Source organism: Amblyraja radiata, chromosome 19 (assembly GCF_010909765.2).
Source record: "Amblyraja radiata isolate CabotCenter1 chromosome 19, sAmbRad1.1.pri, whole genome shotgun sequence".
Lineage (NCBI taxonomy): Eukaryota > Metazoa > Chordata > Chondrichthyes > Rajiformes > Rajidae > Amblyraja > Amblyraja radiata.
The window spans coordinates 19,119,473-19,137,283 of NC_045974.1; the positions used below are offsets into that span (position 1 = coordinate 19,119,473).

At 43.2% G+C, this 17,811-nt stretch overlaps 1 protein-coding gene across 5 annotated transcripts in view; it reads right to left on the reverse strand.

Annotated features, from left to right (window-relative positions):
- adamts20 (ADAM metallopeptidase with thrombospondin type 1 motif 20) overlaps positions 1 to 17,811 on the reverse strand; it is a 281,403-nt gene that overhangs the window by 95,747 nt on the left and 167,845 nt on the right. For all 5 annotated transcript variants that reach the window (XM_033037846.1, XM_033037845.1, XM_033037843.1 and 2 more), the window contains 4 exons: positions 16,187 to 16,351; positions 14,468 to 14,764; positions 10,807 to 10,968; positions 6,065 to 6,241 (listed from right to left, as the gene is read on the reverse strand). In XM_033037846.1, coding sequence (XP_032893737.1) covers positions 6,065 to 6,241; positions 10,807 to 10,968; positions 14,468 to 14,764; positions 16,187 to 16,351 — 801 coding nt within the window. The remainder of the gene's footprint in view (positions 1 to 6,064; positions 6,242 to 10,806; positions 10,969 to 14,467; positions 14,765 to 16,186; positions 16,352 to 17,811) is intronic.

Below are 17,811 nucleotides of genomic sequence, written 5' to 3' on the forward strand. Positions count from 1 at the left end.
ATAATACATACAGTGGGAACCTTAACTTGAAGTGAAATCAGAGACTAATGATAGAAATTGCTTTCAGCTACTTGTCGAAGAAATAATAGTCCACAATCTTGAAAGAAAAATTTCAACAAACTATATATATCGAGTTAAAATATTTACACCATAATAAAAACACCAGATCGACTCTACAATATTGTACTCTTTAATATTTTACAATTTGAAATGAAGTTTGTGAACAAGGTAATGATTTTGCAAATGTCACGAAATAAATACCACAAAAAATGCAAAAATAAATACATTTGAAACAAAGGATTATAAGTACTGACAATGCAGATACAACCCAATAATTTTAGCCTTTGAGTTAATTCGGAGGGAAAGGCTGGGGAACTTGCTTAGAATGTGCAAAGCAAATTACGTATCACAATTTGTGTAACAGAAAACGACAAGATGTTTTAAATAACAGAACGGCTCAACAAAAAATATGTACTGAAATAGAATTAAAGAAGATTGTAATGTTTGACCAGAGGTATAGATTGGGGGGGAAAAACCCAAATACAAATACAAAACACACTGGTTGATTCAACGGAATGGCGTGATTTGAAAATTATTATTAACAGGAAAAATGGCTTTGTTGGTCACTCCAACATTATACCTGGGCAAAATGTCTTCTTCAAATTATTTTGCATCGACTCAAAGAAACAAGGGGTACAATTTGGTAAAAAAAAGTACTTGCCAATCATGTTACCAACATTTTTGGGGTGGGATAGGGAAAAAGCAAAAAAAGACCTTCACATCGCTTGCATCAACAACAGGCCAAAAGCAAAAGACACAGTGACACAGCCTACATCATCATGTATAAACACAAATAATTAAGAACTATTCACAACAATTTGGAGATAATTACAGCTATTTTTTTTAAAGAAAAAGCTTTATCATTTTACAGGTCATTGAGCAGATTATCTGTTCTCTCAATGAATATGAACGTAATTTAGAATTGGGATAATTACACAACAATCTCCTACCTCAGCAGCAGCTGACAAAAGAGCTGCATATGAAGCATATTGAGGCATTCTAACACAGGTCTTTTGCCAACTTATGCGAGTATTTCTGCAACATTTGAACATTTCCAAAACATGACGTAATCCGTGACCATTCTTCTTCCTTCATTCAGACAGCATAAAAGTCTCTGCTCCTGAATTTCCAGGACTCACTATATTGGCATATAGATGGGTAACAACACCTCAGTACTTTATAGAACAAGCAGCTGCTGCAATCCCCAAGCAAGGATTGGGCCGTCGGTTTCAGTTAAAACTTTTTAACAGTTTGGTCAAGCGCATTAAAAAAACTAACTATGGAAGTAAATAAAAAGTTCACACTCAGTTCTGGTGAAAGATCTTCAATCTGAACCAGTAACTCTGTATCTCTTTCTCTTTGCACAGATATTTCCTGACCTACTGAGCATTTTCAACAGTTTCTCCTTTAATTTCAGATTAATTCATCAGTCTTCAAATACAGCTAACATCGGCTGCTATCACTAACATGGGAGAGCAAATAAATTGTACAAGAGGTCGAAGCTTTAATCAAATGAACAAGTCTATCAGAGCATAGTAACTGCCTATTCCCCAGGTTGAATGTTGGACAATCTAGTGACCATAAAGGAACATGCTGGGAAGGGATGTGAAGTGATGCTCAGAATGAGGAATGATTGGGTTAAGTAAGAGAAATGAGCCAAATCAAAACCAAAGATGTTACAGTATTTTTGAATTAAACATCTACTTTAGTTAATTAAATCAATATCCTGCTTGGCAAGCCTACTAGTGCTACATGGGTGGGTTTAAACTATATTAGCTGGGGAGGGGGATCGGGCAGGATCCATTGGTGGACTGATGCAGATGGGAGGCTGGAAGTTGGTATGGAAGGTAATGAAAGAGAGTTTAGTGGACAGGATAGGCAGGGACATGGCAGGGAACAAGGAAGGACTGTTCGACTGAATTGCATTTATTTTAATGCAATGGGCCTGATGAGTAAGGTGGATGAACTCAGAGCATGGATGGATACATGCGACTGGGATGTTGCAGTTGTTACAGAAACCTGGTTACGAGAGGGACAGGGCTGGCAGCTTAATGTTCCAGGGTACAGATGCTACAGGAGTGATAGAGGTGGGGATGAAAGAGGAGGGTTGTTGCTTTATAGATTTATGGAGAATGTCACAGCAGTAGCCTAAAATGACATTATTGATGATTCTTCTACTGTGGTTACATGGGTGAAGCTGAGAAACAAACAGGGGATGATTACCTTGTTGGGAGTGTATTATAGATCCCCAGATAATCAATGGGAATTAGAAGAGCAAATATGCCAGGAGATTGCAGGCAGCTGTAAGATGAATACATTGTCATAGTTGGGGATTTTAACTTTCACAATATAGACTGGGACTTCCAATAGTGCCAAGTGTTTAGATGGTTTCTTCAGGCAGTATATAGAGTGCCCTACAATGGAGAGGGCAAAGCTTGATGTACTCGTAGGAAATTGGGAAGGGCAAGTGACAAAGAGTCCATGGGTGAGCCTTTTGGGACCAGTGACCACTGTTCTATTAGCTTTAAAATAGTTATGGATAAAAACAAGGCGGCCTCACAAATTAAAATTCTGAATTGGGCCAAGGCCAACTTCGATGATATTAGATAAGATGTATCCTTGGGAGAGTTTACTTAAGAAGGAAATAAGGAGGTCATAAAGGGAGCAGAAGATAGCTCTGGAAAATCTAAAGAGGTTTTATGTACATTAAGCAAGAGAGGGTAACTCGGGAGAAAATAGGGCCCCTCAGAAACCAAAGTGGTCGTCTCTGTGTGGAGCCGCAGGAGATGGGCAAGTTTTTCAGTGAGTATTTCTCCTCTGTTTTTACTGCAGAGAAAGACATAAAGACGAGGGAACTTGGGACTCGAAACTGAGTTCATGGAAATATGTTGAGGACAGTCCCTATAACGGTCGAGGAGGTACTGGACGTTCTAAGGCATGTGAAGGCAGATAAAAAAATCTCCTGGGCTTGATTAGATATATCTGAAGACACTGTGGGAAGCCAGAGAAGATATTGCAGGAGCTCTGACTCAGATAGATGAATCATCATTAGGCAGGGGTGAGGTGCCAAAAAACTGAAGCAAGGCTAATGTTGTGCTTCTATTTAAGATGTGCAGCAAGGTAAACCCTGGAAATTATAGACTAGTGAGCCTAACATCTGTGGTAGGCAAGTTACCAGGAAGGATTCTGAGGGATAAGATATATATGATTTTGATAGTCAGGAGTTGATTAGGAATCGCAGTATGGTTTTGTACGTGGGGATCATATATTATGAATCTGATTGAGTTATTTTGAGAAATAACCAAAAAGGATGAGGAGGGCAAAGCCATAGATGTTGTCACTATGGACTTCAGCAAGGCATTTGATAAGGTTCCGCATGGTAACCTTATCAAATGGCTGCTCTGGAAGATTAGATTACATGGGATCCAGGAGAGCTAGGCGCCTGCTTAGAGAATTAGCTTCATGGAAGGAAGCAGAGGGTGATAGTGGAAGGTTGTGGAAGCCTGTAACTAGTGGTATGCCTCAGGGATCAGTGCCAGGCCCATTGCTGTTTGTGGTTTGTTACAACAAATTGGATAAGAATATAGGTGTTATGATTTGTAAGTTTGCAGATAATACTAAAGTAGGTCATATCATAATAGTGAAGATGGTTATCAAAACTTACAGCATGATCTTGATCAGGTGGGCAAGTGGATTAACGAATGTTTAATGGAGTTTCATGCAGACAAGTGCAAGGTATTGCACCTTGAGAGGTCAAACCAGGTCAGAGCCCCTGGAGTGTTGTAGAGCAGAGGTTTGAGTTTAGTTTATTGTCTCGTGTACCGAGGTACAATGAAAAACTTATGTTGCGTGCTAACCAGTCAGCGGAAAGACAATACTTGATTACAATCAAGTCATCTACAGTGTACAGATATATGATAAAGGGAATAACATGAACACAATTTAATGCACGATGAATCCAGTAAAAGGTGAGGCCGCATTTGGAGTATTGTGTTCAGTTCTGGTTACCCTGCTATAGGATGGATGTTGTTAGGCTGGAAAGGGAAGCGCAGGGTAAGTTTTCATGCTTGAAAGTGTAGCGAGGATTTATGAGGATGTTGCCAGGATTTGATTATCTGAGCTATAGGGAGTGGTTAGGTGAGCTGGGACTTTATTCCTTGGAGCATAAGAGGCTGAGGGGTGATTTTTTTAGAGGGATATAACATCATGAGGGGAATAGAGAGAGTGAATGCATAGAGTCTATTACCCAGGTTAGGGGAATGAAGAACAGAAAGACAGAGGTTTAGGTGAGAGGTGAAAGATTTAACGGGTTTGAGAGGCAATTTAATCACACAAAGGATGGTAGGTATGTGGAGGAAGTTGAGCTGGGTACTGTAACAACATTTAAAAGATATTTGAACAGGTACATGGATAGGAAATGTTTAGAGTGATATGAGCCAAACGTGGGAAGGAGCATCTTTGCCAGTATGGGCAAGTTGGGCCAAATGTCCTGTGTCCGTGCTGTATATTACTGATTATTAAAAGAAAGTCAAGTATAAATAGAGCAAGGCTGAAGCAATTAGTTTTAATGCAATTTATTTGACAATTTTCAAAGTAGTCACTCCACACTACCAAGGTTAAGTTATTACGTTGCCAGTGAGAGAATTCTAGAGCCTGCTACAGCAATCACATAGGTGTTACCAATGTACCAACATAAACAAACCAAATATATAATCACAGACTATACAACTGCTTGCCTCTCAGCACAGTGAGATGTTTAAGGCTTTTCACAGTGCATGAACAGCTGAGGTCTGAGCGTTGCATCATCAGAGGTGACTGGAGGTATTTTGCCATCTATTCATTCAAACCGAGAAGCATGTTAAGAGGTAATAAATTGTTTAGGACTGGAAAACCTATAACCACAGATTCCTGGGGGGAAAATCCCTGTGGCATTGAGCTGATTCTCTTTAATTAAATGTAACATAACAGAAGACAACATAATAGAAGACAATTTTTCTGTGTAAGACTCTTATGACCAATCGTCATATTGTGTAGGATTGTTGTGTCTCTACCGCTGACTCTAATGGAGCAACATCAACTGTGATTGGCGATTACCAACAAGGAGCAGCACCAAAGAATGGAGTTCACTCCCGAGGTGAGAACCTCCAGCTTAAGAGTGTTCATTAATAAAATTCACTACTAACGTCAATAACACTTATAAACCATCTGAGTTATTTTACACTTTAAAGTAATACAGCTAAATTATTTTAAGATAAAATTCAGACATCCACTGCATTAACTGCATTTGTAACACATGACTGCATTAGATTGCAACATAAGAATGGAGTTTATCACAGCTAATCCCATAACATTTCTACTGTGCATTTTTCGTGCCAGACTCTAAAAGTCGGACTGGTTTGTTGAAGCACCAATTACTAAAATTACACCAAAAATGCACATGAGCGAGTTTCCTCAGTGCATTCATGATTAAGACAAACATTAAAAATACATTCTGTACATAATTGTACTTTCTATTATACAAATTATCTACTTTTCAATTATTGTTTTGATCCATTGCTATACGGAAGAAAACTCTTTATAAACAAATTTACAAATTATTCATAGTGAGACAAATGGAAGACAAGTTATACATTACCATTAATTTTTTTTCTTGTATAAATTGTTTCCGGTCTATAGCTAAAAGCAGCCAGCTATTTAGTTCTGTAATAAGGTTTACATTGCTCTGAAAGCTAATTCTCCAAAGGCTTGAAGTTACCATGTTGTATATCATTAAGCACCATCTTAGTTTGTGACCTTTACTTGAGCTACATAGAACGTATTCCTGATAACTGTTTGCATTCTCACCTTTCCCTCATGTTCATAAAACAGGATTTTTTTTGCACGGTTATTGCTAACATTACATTCAAAAACAAAAATAATCACAGCTCCCTGAAATTAAGCACGTATGATTCTGAGTAGGTACACACGAATACGAGAGAAAAAGAGAAAGAGTATACTATCGTACCAAATTCCATGGTCCTCGATGCCATGAGACACTGCCAGGGCAAGGTTGCATGTTGCACTGTTCTCTGTCAGGAGGCTTCTCCAAGATGTCACAGATTTGGTCACTCAGGCGTTGGCCTTGGGGCAGCTGACAGATGACCAGTCTTGTCCAAGTTCCACCATCACATGGTTGAGTACACTATGATCAGAAACCACAGTGAGAACAGGGATAATAATCGGAAGGAACGTTGGATTAAATTACACTTATTTTAACGCAAGAGACCTAATGGGTACGGCAGATGAATTTAGGGCATAGGTTGTTGTAGCCATTATGGAAACCTAGTTAACAGTGGGGCAGGACTAGCAGTTCACTGCTCCAGGGTACAGGTGCATCAGGAGAGACAGAGGTGGCTGTAAAAGAGAGGAGGTTATGCGTTATTGGTCAAGGAAGATGTCACGGCAGTGGTGACATTAGGGAAGGTTTGTCTCGTGAGGTTATATGGGTGGAGCTGAGAAACAAGAAAGTGATGATCACCTTGTTGGGAGTGTATTACATGCCCCCAAATAGTCAACGGGAATTAGAAGAACAAATATGCCAGGAGATTACAGGCAGCAGTAGGTCTAATAAGTCCACCTTTGGGGCCGTGGACTTGCCATCGGAGCCTGCGATCCCTTGCCTGGGATTGATGCTCCAACCGCGGCCTGCGGATTTCAACATCGAAGATCTCGCAGTCTCGGGTAGAAACTGATGTCAGGAAGCTCTAAAGTCGTAGAAGGTTCGACTAGCCCCGACCTGTGGTCCGATCACCCGGCGCGGGGTAGCTGAGATCCCCCCGATGCGGGAGCTTGATCGTCCTGACGCAGAGGGCCCGACCGCCGGCAGCAAGAGCCAAGATCGTCACGTCAACGGACGGCTCGAGGCCCCCGAGGACAAAGAAGGGAAGAGATTGAACTTTTTTTTCGCCTTCCATCACAGTGAGGAATGTGGAGGAGTCACTGTGGTGGATGTTTATGGGTTTTTTTTAAATTGTGTTTTCGCTGCTTTTTATTGGTATGACTATGGCAAATAAAATTCCTCGCATGTTGCAAAACATACTTGGCTAATAAAGTATGATTATGATTATCGTTCTAAGGATTTTAACTTTCCCAATATTGACTGGAAATGTCATAGTGCAAAAGATTAGGAGCGGGTGGAATTTGTCAAACGTATTCAGGAGAGTTTTCTCCGGCAATATGTTGAGGGCCCTACATGGGAGAGGGTAATGCTTGATCTAGTCTTGGGAAATTGGGAGGAGCAAGTGGATGAAGTGTTCGTAGGTAAGCCTTTTGGGACAAGCGACCACTGTTCTATTAGGTTTAAGATGATTATGGATAGGGACAGAGCGAGCCCTCAAGTTAAAATTCTAAATTGGGGCAAGGCCAACATTGAGGGTATGAGACAGGAACTCGCTCAAGTTGACTGCAATAGGTTGTTTGGAGGAAAAGGTAGGTCAGGAAAATGGATGTTGTTAAAAGTGTACTGACAAGAGTCGAGGACATGCATGTTCTTGTTAAAGTGTAGGGCAAGGCAGGTAAGCGTAAGGAAGTGTGGATGACTAGGGAAATAGAGACTCTGGTCAAGAATAAGGAGGCATGAGGCAGGTATAAACACCCATTCCTTCTCACCAGAGTTGCTGCCTGTCCCACTGATTACTCCAGCATTTTGTGTCTACCTTCGATTTAAACCAGCATCTGCAGTTCTTTCCTTCACATGAACTGCTGGAATCAAGTGTACCCATGGATAAGTTCTGGGAATTAAGGACCAAGCTAAAAAAGGAAATCAGGAGGGCAAAAAGGGGACAGGAGATAGCTCTGGCAGAGAGCATTAAAGATAATCCCAAGAGATTTTATGTACATAAAGTGGAAAAGAGTAAACAGAGAGAGTGGGATCCCTCGCAAATCAAAGTGATCAACAGTGCATGGAGCCACAAGGGATGGGCAAGGCCCACAACAAGTAGTTCTCCTCTGTTTTTACCATGGTGAAAGACAGGAGGACTGGGGAACTTTGGGGCAGTCAATGGAAGCACCTTGAGAGCAGTCAGTATTACGGTCGAAAAGGTGCTTAAGGTCCTGATGCGTACGAAGGTAGAAAATCTCCCGGTCCTGATCAGATATATCCGGAGACACTGTGGGAAGCTCAAGAAGAAATTACAGGTGCCCTGGCTGAGATTTATGAGTCGTCATTAAATACTGATGAGTTGCCAAAAGACTGGAGTGGCAAATTCCAGAAGGGCTGCAGGGAAAAGGCTGGGAACCATAGGCCAGTGAGCCTGATATCTGTGGTCAGACAGTTATGAGGGACTTTTCTGAGGGATAAATTATACATGCATTTAGATGGACAAGGGCTGATTAGGAATATCAGCATGGTTTTGGACAAAGGAAGTGTCACAAAGCCGATTGAATTTTTTAATGATGTCACCAAAAGGGTTGGATGAGGGCAGAGCTGTTGATGTTGTATATGTGGATTTCAGTAGGACATTAGACAAGGCTCCGTATGGTAGGCTGCTCTAGAAGGTTAGAGCACATGGGATCCAAGGAGAGATAGATGAATGGATAGAAAATTGGATTCATGGAATTCATTGGATTCATCAAAGACCCCTACCACCCATCACATCACATATTCTCCACCCTGCCATCTGGGAAGAGGTACAGGAGCATTAGCTGCAAAACCAGCAGGATGCTCCTCAGCTTCTTCCCGCAGGCTATAAGACTGATAAACGGACTTTACCCCCTGCCAAAGTATCGCGCACCAACCACCAACCTGGACACACTGCAGCAGAGCCACTGTCGTGCCGCTGCCGATCGGAACGCCTGTTGATCTTTAGTAGAGAGTAGAGTGTTTAATTTGTTCATGATATATGTATTTTTATTTCTATTTATTTTTTACTGCACACTGAATGGACACTGGTTGAGCAATGTTTTTTTGTTTCCTCTGGGTATGTGAGTACACAGGAAAATGACAATAAAGATATACTTGATACTTGAAGCAGAGGGTGATGGTGGAAGGTTGCTTCTCAGACTGGAGGCCAGTGACGTGCCTCAGGGTTCGGTGTTTGGCCCATTGCCGTTTGTCATCCATATCGATGATTACGATGAGAACGCACATGACATGATTAGTAAGTTTGCAGATGACATAAAAGTGCTTGGTATTGCAGATGGTGAAGATGTTTGCCAAAAATTGCAGCAGGATCCTGATCAGTTGGTCAAGTTAGCTGAGAAATGGTTGATGGAATTTAATACAGAGAAATGTGAGGTTGTATCTTTGGAGGTCCAACATGGGCAGGTTCTACACTGTAAATGGTAGGGGTCTGGGGAGTGTTGTGGAGCAGAGGGATCTTGGAGTGCAGGTACATAGTTCCTTGAAAGTGGTGTTGCAGGTAGGTCGGGTGGTCAAAAAGGCTTTTGGCGCTTTGACCTTAAACAGTCAAAGAGTATTGAATATAGAAGCTGGGGAATTATGTTGCAATTATACAAGATGTTGGTGAGGCCACATTTAGAGTATTGTGTTCAGTTTTGGGCACCATCTTATTGGAAAGATGTTGTCAAGCTGGAAAGGGTGCAGGGAAGATTGAGAAACTGGAACCGAGAGTCTGGAATCGAGAATCACAGGACATAAGTTTAAGGTGGGGGGGGGGAAGATTTAATGGGAACCTGAGGGGTAACTTATTTTTACAGGGTGGTGAGTGTATGGAACAAGCAGCCGGAGTAGATAGTTGAGTCAGGTATTATCGCAACGTAAAAGAAACATTTAGACGGATACATGGATAGGGTAGGTTTAGAGGGATATGGGCCAAAAGCAGGCAGGTGGGACTAGTTTAGATGGGGCATGTTGGTTGATGACGACAAGTTGGGGCAAAGGGCCTGTTTCCAAGCTGTATGACTGAGATTCTACGAGGAGGATGTTGCCAGGACTCAGGGGTCTGAGCTAGAGGGAGCAGTTGAGCAGGCTAGGACACTACACCCTAATATCGGTTCTGAACTACAATATTATTATTATTATTGCACTGTTTTTTTGTTTTTGAGTATGTGTGCTTTTCTTTACTCTCTCTCATTTGTCATATCATACTATGTTTGCATATTCTGTTGTGCTGCCGCAAGTAGGAATTTCATTGTTCTATCTGGGGCATTTGATAATAAAACACTCTTGACTCTATAGAACAGGAATTTAGATGATATCACAGAGGGATCTTTTAAGCAACACTTCTCCTGGTTATCTTGAGACAACGGTTTGAAAGCAGAAGCCATAAGCACACATCAACCAGACAGAGATTCCGTGGAAACACTTGCTAAATTTTGAAAAGCACTGGTTAGTGGCTTCAAGCAGTAGAGTACCAAACACTGCACGAGGTCATCAGAAATCACATGTTTGGAATAATTAGAGTCATAGAGTGATACAGTGTGGAAACAGGTCCTTCGGCCCAACTAGCCCACACCTGCCTGCACTTGGTTCATATCCCTCCAAACCTATCTTATCCATGTACCTGTCTAACTGTTTGTTAAACATTGGAATAGTCCCAGCCTCAACTACCTCCTCTGGCAGCTTGTTCCATACACCCAACACCATTTTGTGTAAAGTTGAGTGGACACTTAAAAATCAATTGGATTCTACTCCAAAGGCAACTCTCTAAAAATGCAATCTACAAAAATTATGAATGACTTGGTGGATGGTGCATGCAACCTTGAAGTATTTCTGAGAAGATTTAATTGATCGAACAGAATACACACCTCGCCCCAGTTGCCATAGTTCCAATGTGGGCATGCACCGGAATCACAGTGCTTCGTTTCCATAGGCTTCATTCGCTCTTCACAGGAGTTGACTGTCCGCCCTTCCACATCCTGACAGACGACCACTCGACTCTGAAATCCACCAGTACAACTGCTTGAGCACTGAAATAGTTCAATGGACAGTAAGTAACACAGGAAAAACATTTATGTTTTAGTGATTCAAATCAACTGTTCTTTAGACATCAATAAGAAAATCACATGGATTTTTACTCGACTTTAGATCCCTGACGTTAAATGGGTTTCTGGAAACATAGGGGTAGCACAGTGGCATAGCTGGTAGATCTATTACCACGCTGCAGAAATGGGCAGAGCAATGGTAAATAGAGTTTAACCCGAGCAAGTGCAAGGTGTTACACATGGGGAGTTTGAATGTAAGGAGCGAGCATACAATTCTTGGCAAGAGCCTTAACAACATTGATGTGCAGAGCAGGCACGTGCCGTCAGGGTAGGCAGTGCCTACCCTGACTAAAATTATAAAATGATAATTATTAAAAATAAATAGTAAAGGCACAGGAGAATTATGCCTACCTAAGTGATCAAACTCTTAGGTAGGCATAATTCTCCGTGCCTTTCATGCGCAGTACATGTAATACGGGAAAGTGTGTGCAGCCCACGTGCCGTATACACTGCTTCAAGTCAATTTCAAGCAGAGCTGAAGGCAGCTGAAATTCTGCCTTTGCAGTGTGGACTGTGTACTGCGCATGCGCAGCGCAAGTGGCTGTAAAGTGAGAAGCGGCTGTAAAAGGACAGCGCCGCCGGGGGGGGGGGGGGGAGAGTTTCTTTCACAGCGTGTGGGGAGTCTGGCCAGCGGTAAAGTTACGGGAGGGCAGGAGCGTTGAGAAGGAGCGGGTCAGCACAAGAGCGGGTCAGCGGGCGATGGATAACAGGACAGCGGGCAGTGGAGCTTACTCCATATGTCAGTGCGAGTAATCTCAATTGGTCCCTTGTTCACGCTGACACAGGAGTGTCCACTGCCCGCTGTCCTGTTATCTATCGCCCGCTGACCCACTCCACTCTATGATCTTTGCTCTTGAGCTGGTCCCCTCACTGTTCAGACGGAGAGCACTGCCAGAGGTGAGCGGGCCGACAGAAGGCGCTGAGGTCCGGCGGCCGCTCGCAGCCACCTGAGCTACTTCCCTCCCCGGCCACAATGCGGTGGCTCCACGCCTGGAGCACCGTGGCAGCGGTAAGTGAGTGAGTTGCTGGCATTATCCCCGACCCCCTCCTTCTCAACGCTCCTGCCCTCCCCGCAACTTTACCCCTGGCCAGACTCACCACACGCTGTGAAAGGAACTCTCCCCCCAATTGGTCTCTTGAACTAGTTTTGTCATTCAATAAGATCACAACTGATTCAACTTGTCTCGGTGTGCTCCCGTTTTTCCCACCATCTCTCCACCTGCCGTCACCCTCCACCCCCCACCCATTCAGTAATTCAGAATGAAGGAGATTTGGAAGCCTTGGGCAAATGTAATTGTTACTTTTTTTATTTTTATTCTTTATTTTTACAGAGAGGGGAATAATCTACGGTTTAAGATTTTTAAAAATGCTGACTGACTGCCTACCCTGAGTAATTGCTCACGGCACGTGCCTGGTGCAGAGGGATCCTGGAGCCCAAGTTTATAGCTTTCCCCTTTCCAGGAAGAATGTGGAAGCTTTGGAGAGGGTGCAGAGTAGGTTAACCAGAATGATGCCTGGATTAGAGAGCTTCAGCTTCAGGAAGAGCTTGGATACACTTGTATTGTTTTCTATGGAACATCACAGGTTGAGGGGAGATTTGATAAAGTATGTACAATTATGAGAGGTATGGATAGGGTAGACAATTATAACCTTTTTTTCCCAGGGTGGAAATGTCCATTTATGAGGTGAAAGGGGAAGTGTTTAATGGAGATTTGCGAGGCAGATTCACACAGAGCATGGTGGGGGCCTGGAAGGCATTGCCAGGAGTGGTGGTGGAGACAGATATAATAGTGTTATTTAAGAAGCTTATGAATGGGCACATTGAAACATTGGGAATAGAGAGATATGGATCATGTGCAGACAGATGAGATTAGTTTGGCTAGGCATCATGTTTGGCACAAACATTGTGGGCATAGGGCCCACTCCTGTGCTGTACTGTTCTATGCTCCATGTCCTTTGGTCATATGGTCAATACATGTGATTTAGAAACAGTGGAAGCATTGAATGCATCGAAAGAAACTGCAGATGCTGGTTTAAACCGAAGATAGACACAAAAAGCTGGAGGAACTCAATGGGACAGGCAGCATCGCTGAAGGGAAGGAGAGACCAAGAGTTTAGACAACTCATCTTCTTATGTCCAACAATCCAAGATTATTTTTCACCATATTTCTCTCTCTGGTTAGAAGCCAGATTTGGAGAGATTATGGAATCATATGATATTGTGAATGAGAAAGCAAAGCCTAACAATTGACACAGTCACCCAGCCATGGAGGTTAGTGTATAATTTGGCTCCTGCAGCCTGTCTTTTCACAGGAGGATACATGTGGCATTCAACTCCTTTTGCCAGTTCTATCACAACATTCAACCCTGTTTAAGCAGGAAAGAAAGCAGAGAGGATTTACGAGCATGCTGCCAGGACATCAGGGCCTCAGCTATAGGGGAGGTTGGGCAGGACTTTATTCCTTCTATCACAGGAGGATGAGGGGTGGTTTCATAAAAGTGTATAGGATCATGAGGGGAATAGATAGAGTAGATGCATAGAGTCTTTTATCCAGAGTAGGAGAATCAAGAACCAGATAACATAGGTTTTAGGTGAAATGGGTTTAAGATGAAAAGATTTAAGGTGAAAGATTTAGTCGGAATCTAAGGGGCAATTTTTTAAACAATGAGCTGCCAGAGAAGATAGTTGAGCCACTAGCCATAACAACATTAAAATCCATTTGGACAAGAGCATGGATAGGGAAAGTTTAGAGAGATATGGGCCAAACACGGGCAGGTGGGACTAGTGTATGTGGGGCAGCTTGGGTCAGCATGGGCAAGTTGGGTCAAAGGGCCAGTTTCTGTGCTATATGACTCTATGGTCCAGAATACCCTGCTGTTTCTCTACAACTTTTAAAACTTACAATGTTCTGTGCTCTATTCCGGGATAAACTCCTGCCCAGATATTGAATGCCTGTTTGCACTGTTTGGAAAAACAAGTGTAGAAGACAAGCTGCTAATCCAGACCAAGAAATGCTAGGAGAATGAGTAACGATGCCCACCTTGATACAATTTTTGACTCCATATTATAGAATTTAAAACAGTACAGCACAGGAACGAGCCTTTGGCCCACAATGGCTGTGCTGAACATTATGCAAATGTGAGACACATCCCCCTATTCCCAGCACTTCCATGCGCCTATCCAAAAACCTCTGATGTTCAATGAAATTGGCCTATCTCATTCAGGGAATCAAGATGGCAGCCTCGGATTGCATATTCAAGTTTTCTTAAGTGATCAGAGGTGCCAGTGTTTCCCCCTGAGCAGAGAAATGGGTCCTACGGCCCACCAGGTCAACGCCGACGTTTTGCCCACCTGCACCAATCCCTTAGAAAATATATCAAACTGACAACAGACTCTGCGGAGTAAGATGCAAGTATCACTTACTGCTCCCCATGGTCCTGTCCTCCATTGACTTGCCCCCGATGGATTGCTCTGTATGTTCTGGCTGACCACATCTTGGGAGGGAAAGTCAGCATGTGGCAGTGGATGGTCATGGTGCGGGACGTGTGCAGGGTAGTCAACTGGGGGATACAGGTCGGGGGGGCAGGGGGGTGCACGACACTCTTGCTCCTCAGGTGGTCTCTCTGTGACATCGCAATTGCTCTCGACCGTGAGCTGGTGGTGATAGGTGATGCAGACCACTTGGCGGGTCGCTACTCCGGGACCACAGCTGACAGAGCACTGCGCACAAGAGAAACAAGCCAAGAATTAGCAGTGTTCGTAGTGAGACACGAACATCTTCAACTACATTGTACATGATTTTAGAAGTAGGTATGAGGAACTGCAGACGCTTGGTCACAAAATACGGCACAAAATAGTTTCAATGGAGACACAAGAGACTGCAGAAGATGGAAGCTTGAGCAAAAACCAAACTGCTGGAGGAAATCAGTGTATCAAGCAGCATCTGTGGAGAGAAATGCACAGACAACATAGAAACATAGGAAATAGGTGCAGGAGTAAGCCATTCGGCCCTTCGAGCCTGCACCGCCATTCAATATGATCATGGCTGATCATCCAACTCAGTATCCTGTACCTGCCTTCTCTCCATACCCCTTGATCCCTTTAGCCCAAGGGCCACATCTAACTCCCTCTTAAATATAGCCAATGAACTGGCCTCAACTACCTCTGTGGCAGAGAATTCCAGAGATTCACCACTCTCTGTGTGAAAAATGTTTTTCTCATCTCGGTCCTAAAAGATTTCCCTCTTATCCTTAAACTGTGACCCCTTGTTCTGGACTTCCCCAACATCGGGAACAATCTTTCTGCATCTAGCCTGTCCAACCCCTTAAGAACTAAACAACATTTCGGATCATGACGGCGGTTCCTCCCTGATATCACGTCATAAAGCCTTGCTCTACATAAGTCCGAGCCCTCGATTGATTTCTCCGACAATCTGGCCTGGTCAGCAGGATCCCTAACAAACGGGATATGGACAGGGAAAACCCTGCTCGATGGGAAAATCCCGGCCGTGACCCAGACCTGTGGCAGAACGCCAAGAGGGGCCGGGAAGAGAAATATCCCACGAGAGGAAGGGTAAGAGAAACGGGGACTTAGGAATAGACCCCAACTAGATTTAAGTACAATTAAGTAAAAGACAAAAGGATCAGACTTTGGAGCGGGGACTTTGTGAACTGAGCTCTTACAAGGTTAAGTTACGAGTTAGAGCATAATTTAAAACAGTAAGATAGAGTAAGAAATTCCAGCCATTATATTTTAGTTGCTTAAGATTTGTGAAGATTCAAATACCAAAATGGGAATCTCCAGCTCGACGGGGAAAGGTAAGAAAGACAAGATGCGTCAGACGGAAAGTTGCAGCAGGTTAAGAAAACGGCACAAAGAGGATAAAGAATAAGAGATCAGAGAGGTCGATTGGGTGACCCCCTAGTCCCTCCTGGATTTCCGGCAGATACGGTACGTCTGGAAACAGGAAACAACGGCAGCGAGTTGCTGCAGAAGGTCTTCTCCAAGACATACGAGAAGGACTTTTCGGAGACATACGGGAAGCTGACTTCTCCAGGTCCAGGTACTGGTGGATCAGCTCCTGCTTGCTCATGTTCTGCAGGCTCTCAGAGTCCAAACAGTATCAGAGGTTACAGTACTTACAGGCGACCATTCTCCAGCATGCCACTGGCCACAGGGACTATAGCACATTGACGTTTCCGGAGGTCGGGGTAAGTGAGCACAGAACAGTGCATCGGCCACACCACCCTGAGCATCCCTGCAGCTGACGTAGCGAGCTTGCGTTCCTTCCCCACAGGTGACCGAGCACTGCAACAACAGTCGGAGAAACCAGAGCTCTTCAATCTTTGACCTCTCAACCATCACGAAAAATACACCATCAGGGGAACACAATATCATCTCTACATTTTAAATCCGTGTGTACAAGTTGACATAAAATATCATGGAATGAGTCCCATAAACCTTTCAGCAACACATAAATTACACTGGTAAGATTTTTGCTTCATGTTTCCACAAAGATCCAACTCCAGGGACACTTGCAAGGCAAGTACAATGTCAGTAAGTTGGACAAGGTAAAGAATAATTCACCAAGAAGTTATTTGTGCTGGCGGGTTGAGTTATAGAGAGAGGTTGGATAGGATGAGAATTTTTGTTTGGAGCATAGGGAGCAGAGGAATGATCTTATTGAGGTGTGCAAGATCATAAGGAGTATGGTCAAAGCGAACGTCATCACAATATGCCAACTTGGTCAGCTGGGCAAAAGTGGGCTAAAGGGCCTGTTTCCATGCTCTACAACTCCATGAGTCTGTGACAACATTAATAGAAAATGAAGAATCCAATTTTGTTTGAGTTTGAGTTGAGTTTATTGTCACTTTGTTTCACTTCAAATGTACTGTTCACGTGTTGGAACTGAGTGGTATTTGCATCGTGCCTGAATCTCTGCTGGAGCTGCAGAATATGCTGGAAGGCTGTCAAACACTGTCATAAGCTGAGTAAGTTGTTGCATTTGTTGACTGTTTAATATATCTCTGGGCAGGAAACTACAGCAGCTTCCAAATATTATGTGCCAAAATACCATTCAGTAGTTTACAAGGAGCTGCAGACATAAAATTGGAGAGCTGCCGATAACCTTGGCTCTCACTAGAAGTGTCTAAGCTAAGCGGTAGATAGCCACAAATCTCTTTACATATGATGCAGCTCCAGAGGCAATACTCTGGTAAACTGGTGCACACAAAGGAAGTTTGCTTCAGACAGTGATGCCTGATTGCTGCTGCCTGCTTTCTCAAAAGATTCATAAATCAAACTATTGAGTCTTCAATGGAAAGGAGACGAAGATTGTCAGTATTCCAGCTTGTACAACAATAATTCCCACTTCAAGACAGGAGGTCACAGGAGGTCACAGTCATTGTACACTTAGTTGAACATTGCAAATGTAGAGCCAGAGAATTTGAAAAGATTACCGAGACAGCCATTTGGACCATGGAGTCTCTGCGGACTTACAGAGTAAGTCCATTTCACCAGTAAATTTCCCTGTAACCTATTCTCTTCACAGTTCCATTAATTCTACCACCCACGTGCACCAAGGAAAATGTAGTGTGGCCAATTAACATACCGATTCACATATCTTTGGAATGTGAGAGGAAACCGGAGCAGAAGCGGTTACAGGGATAACATACAAACTACACACAGAGCTTGGGATCGAACTGGCTCCCCGGAACTGCACCACTATTCTTTAATAAAGAATCTTTATGTTGTGTATTGGCGACTTC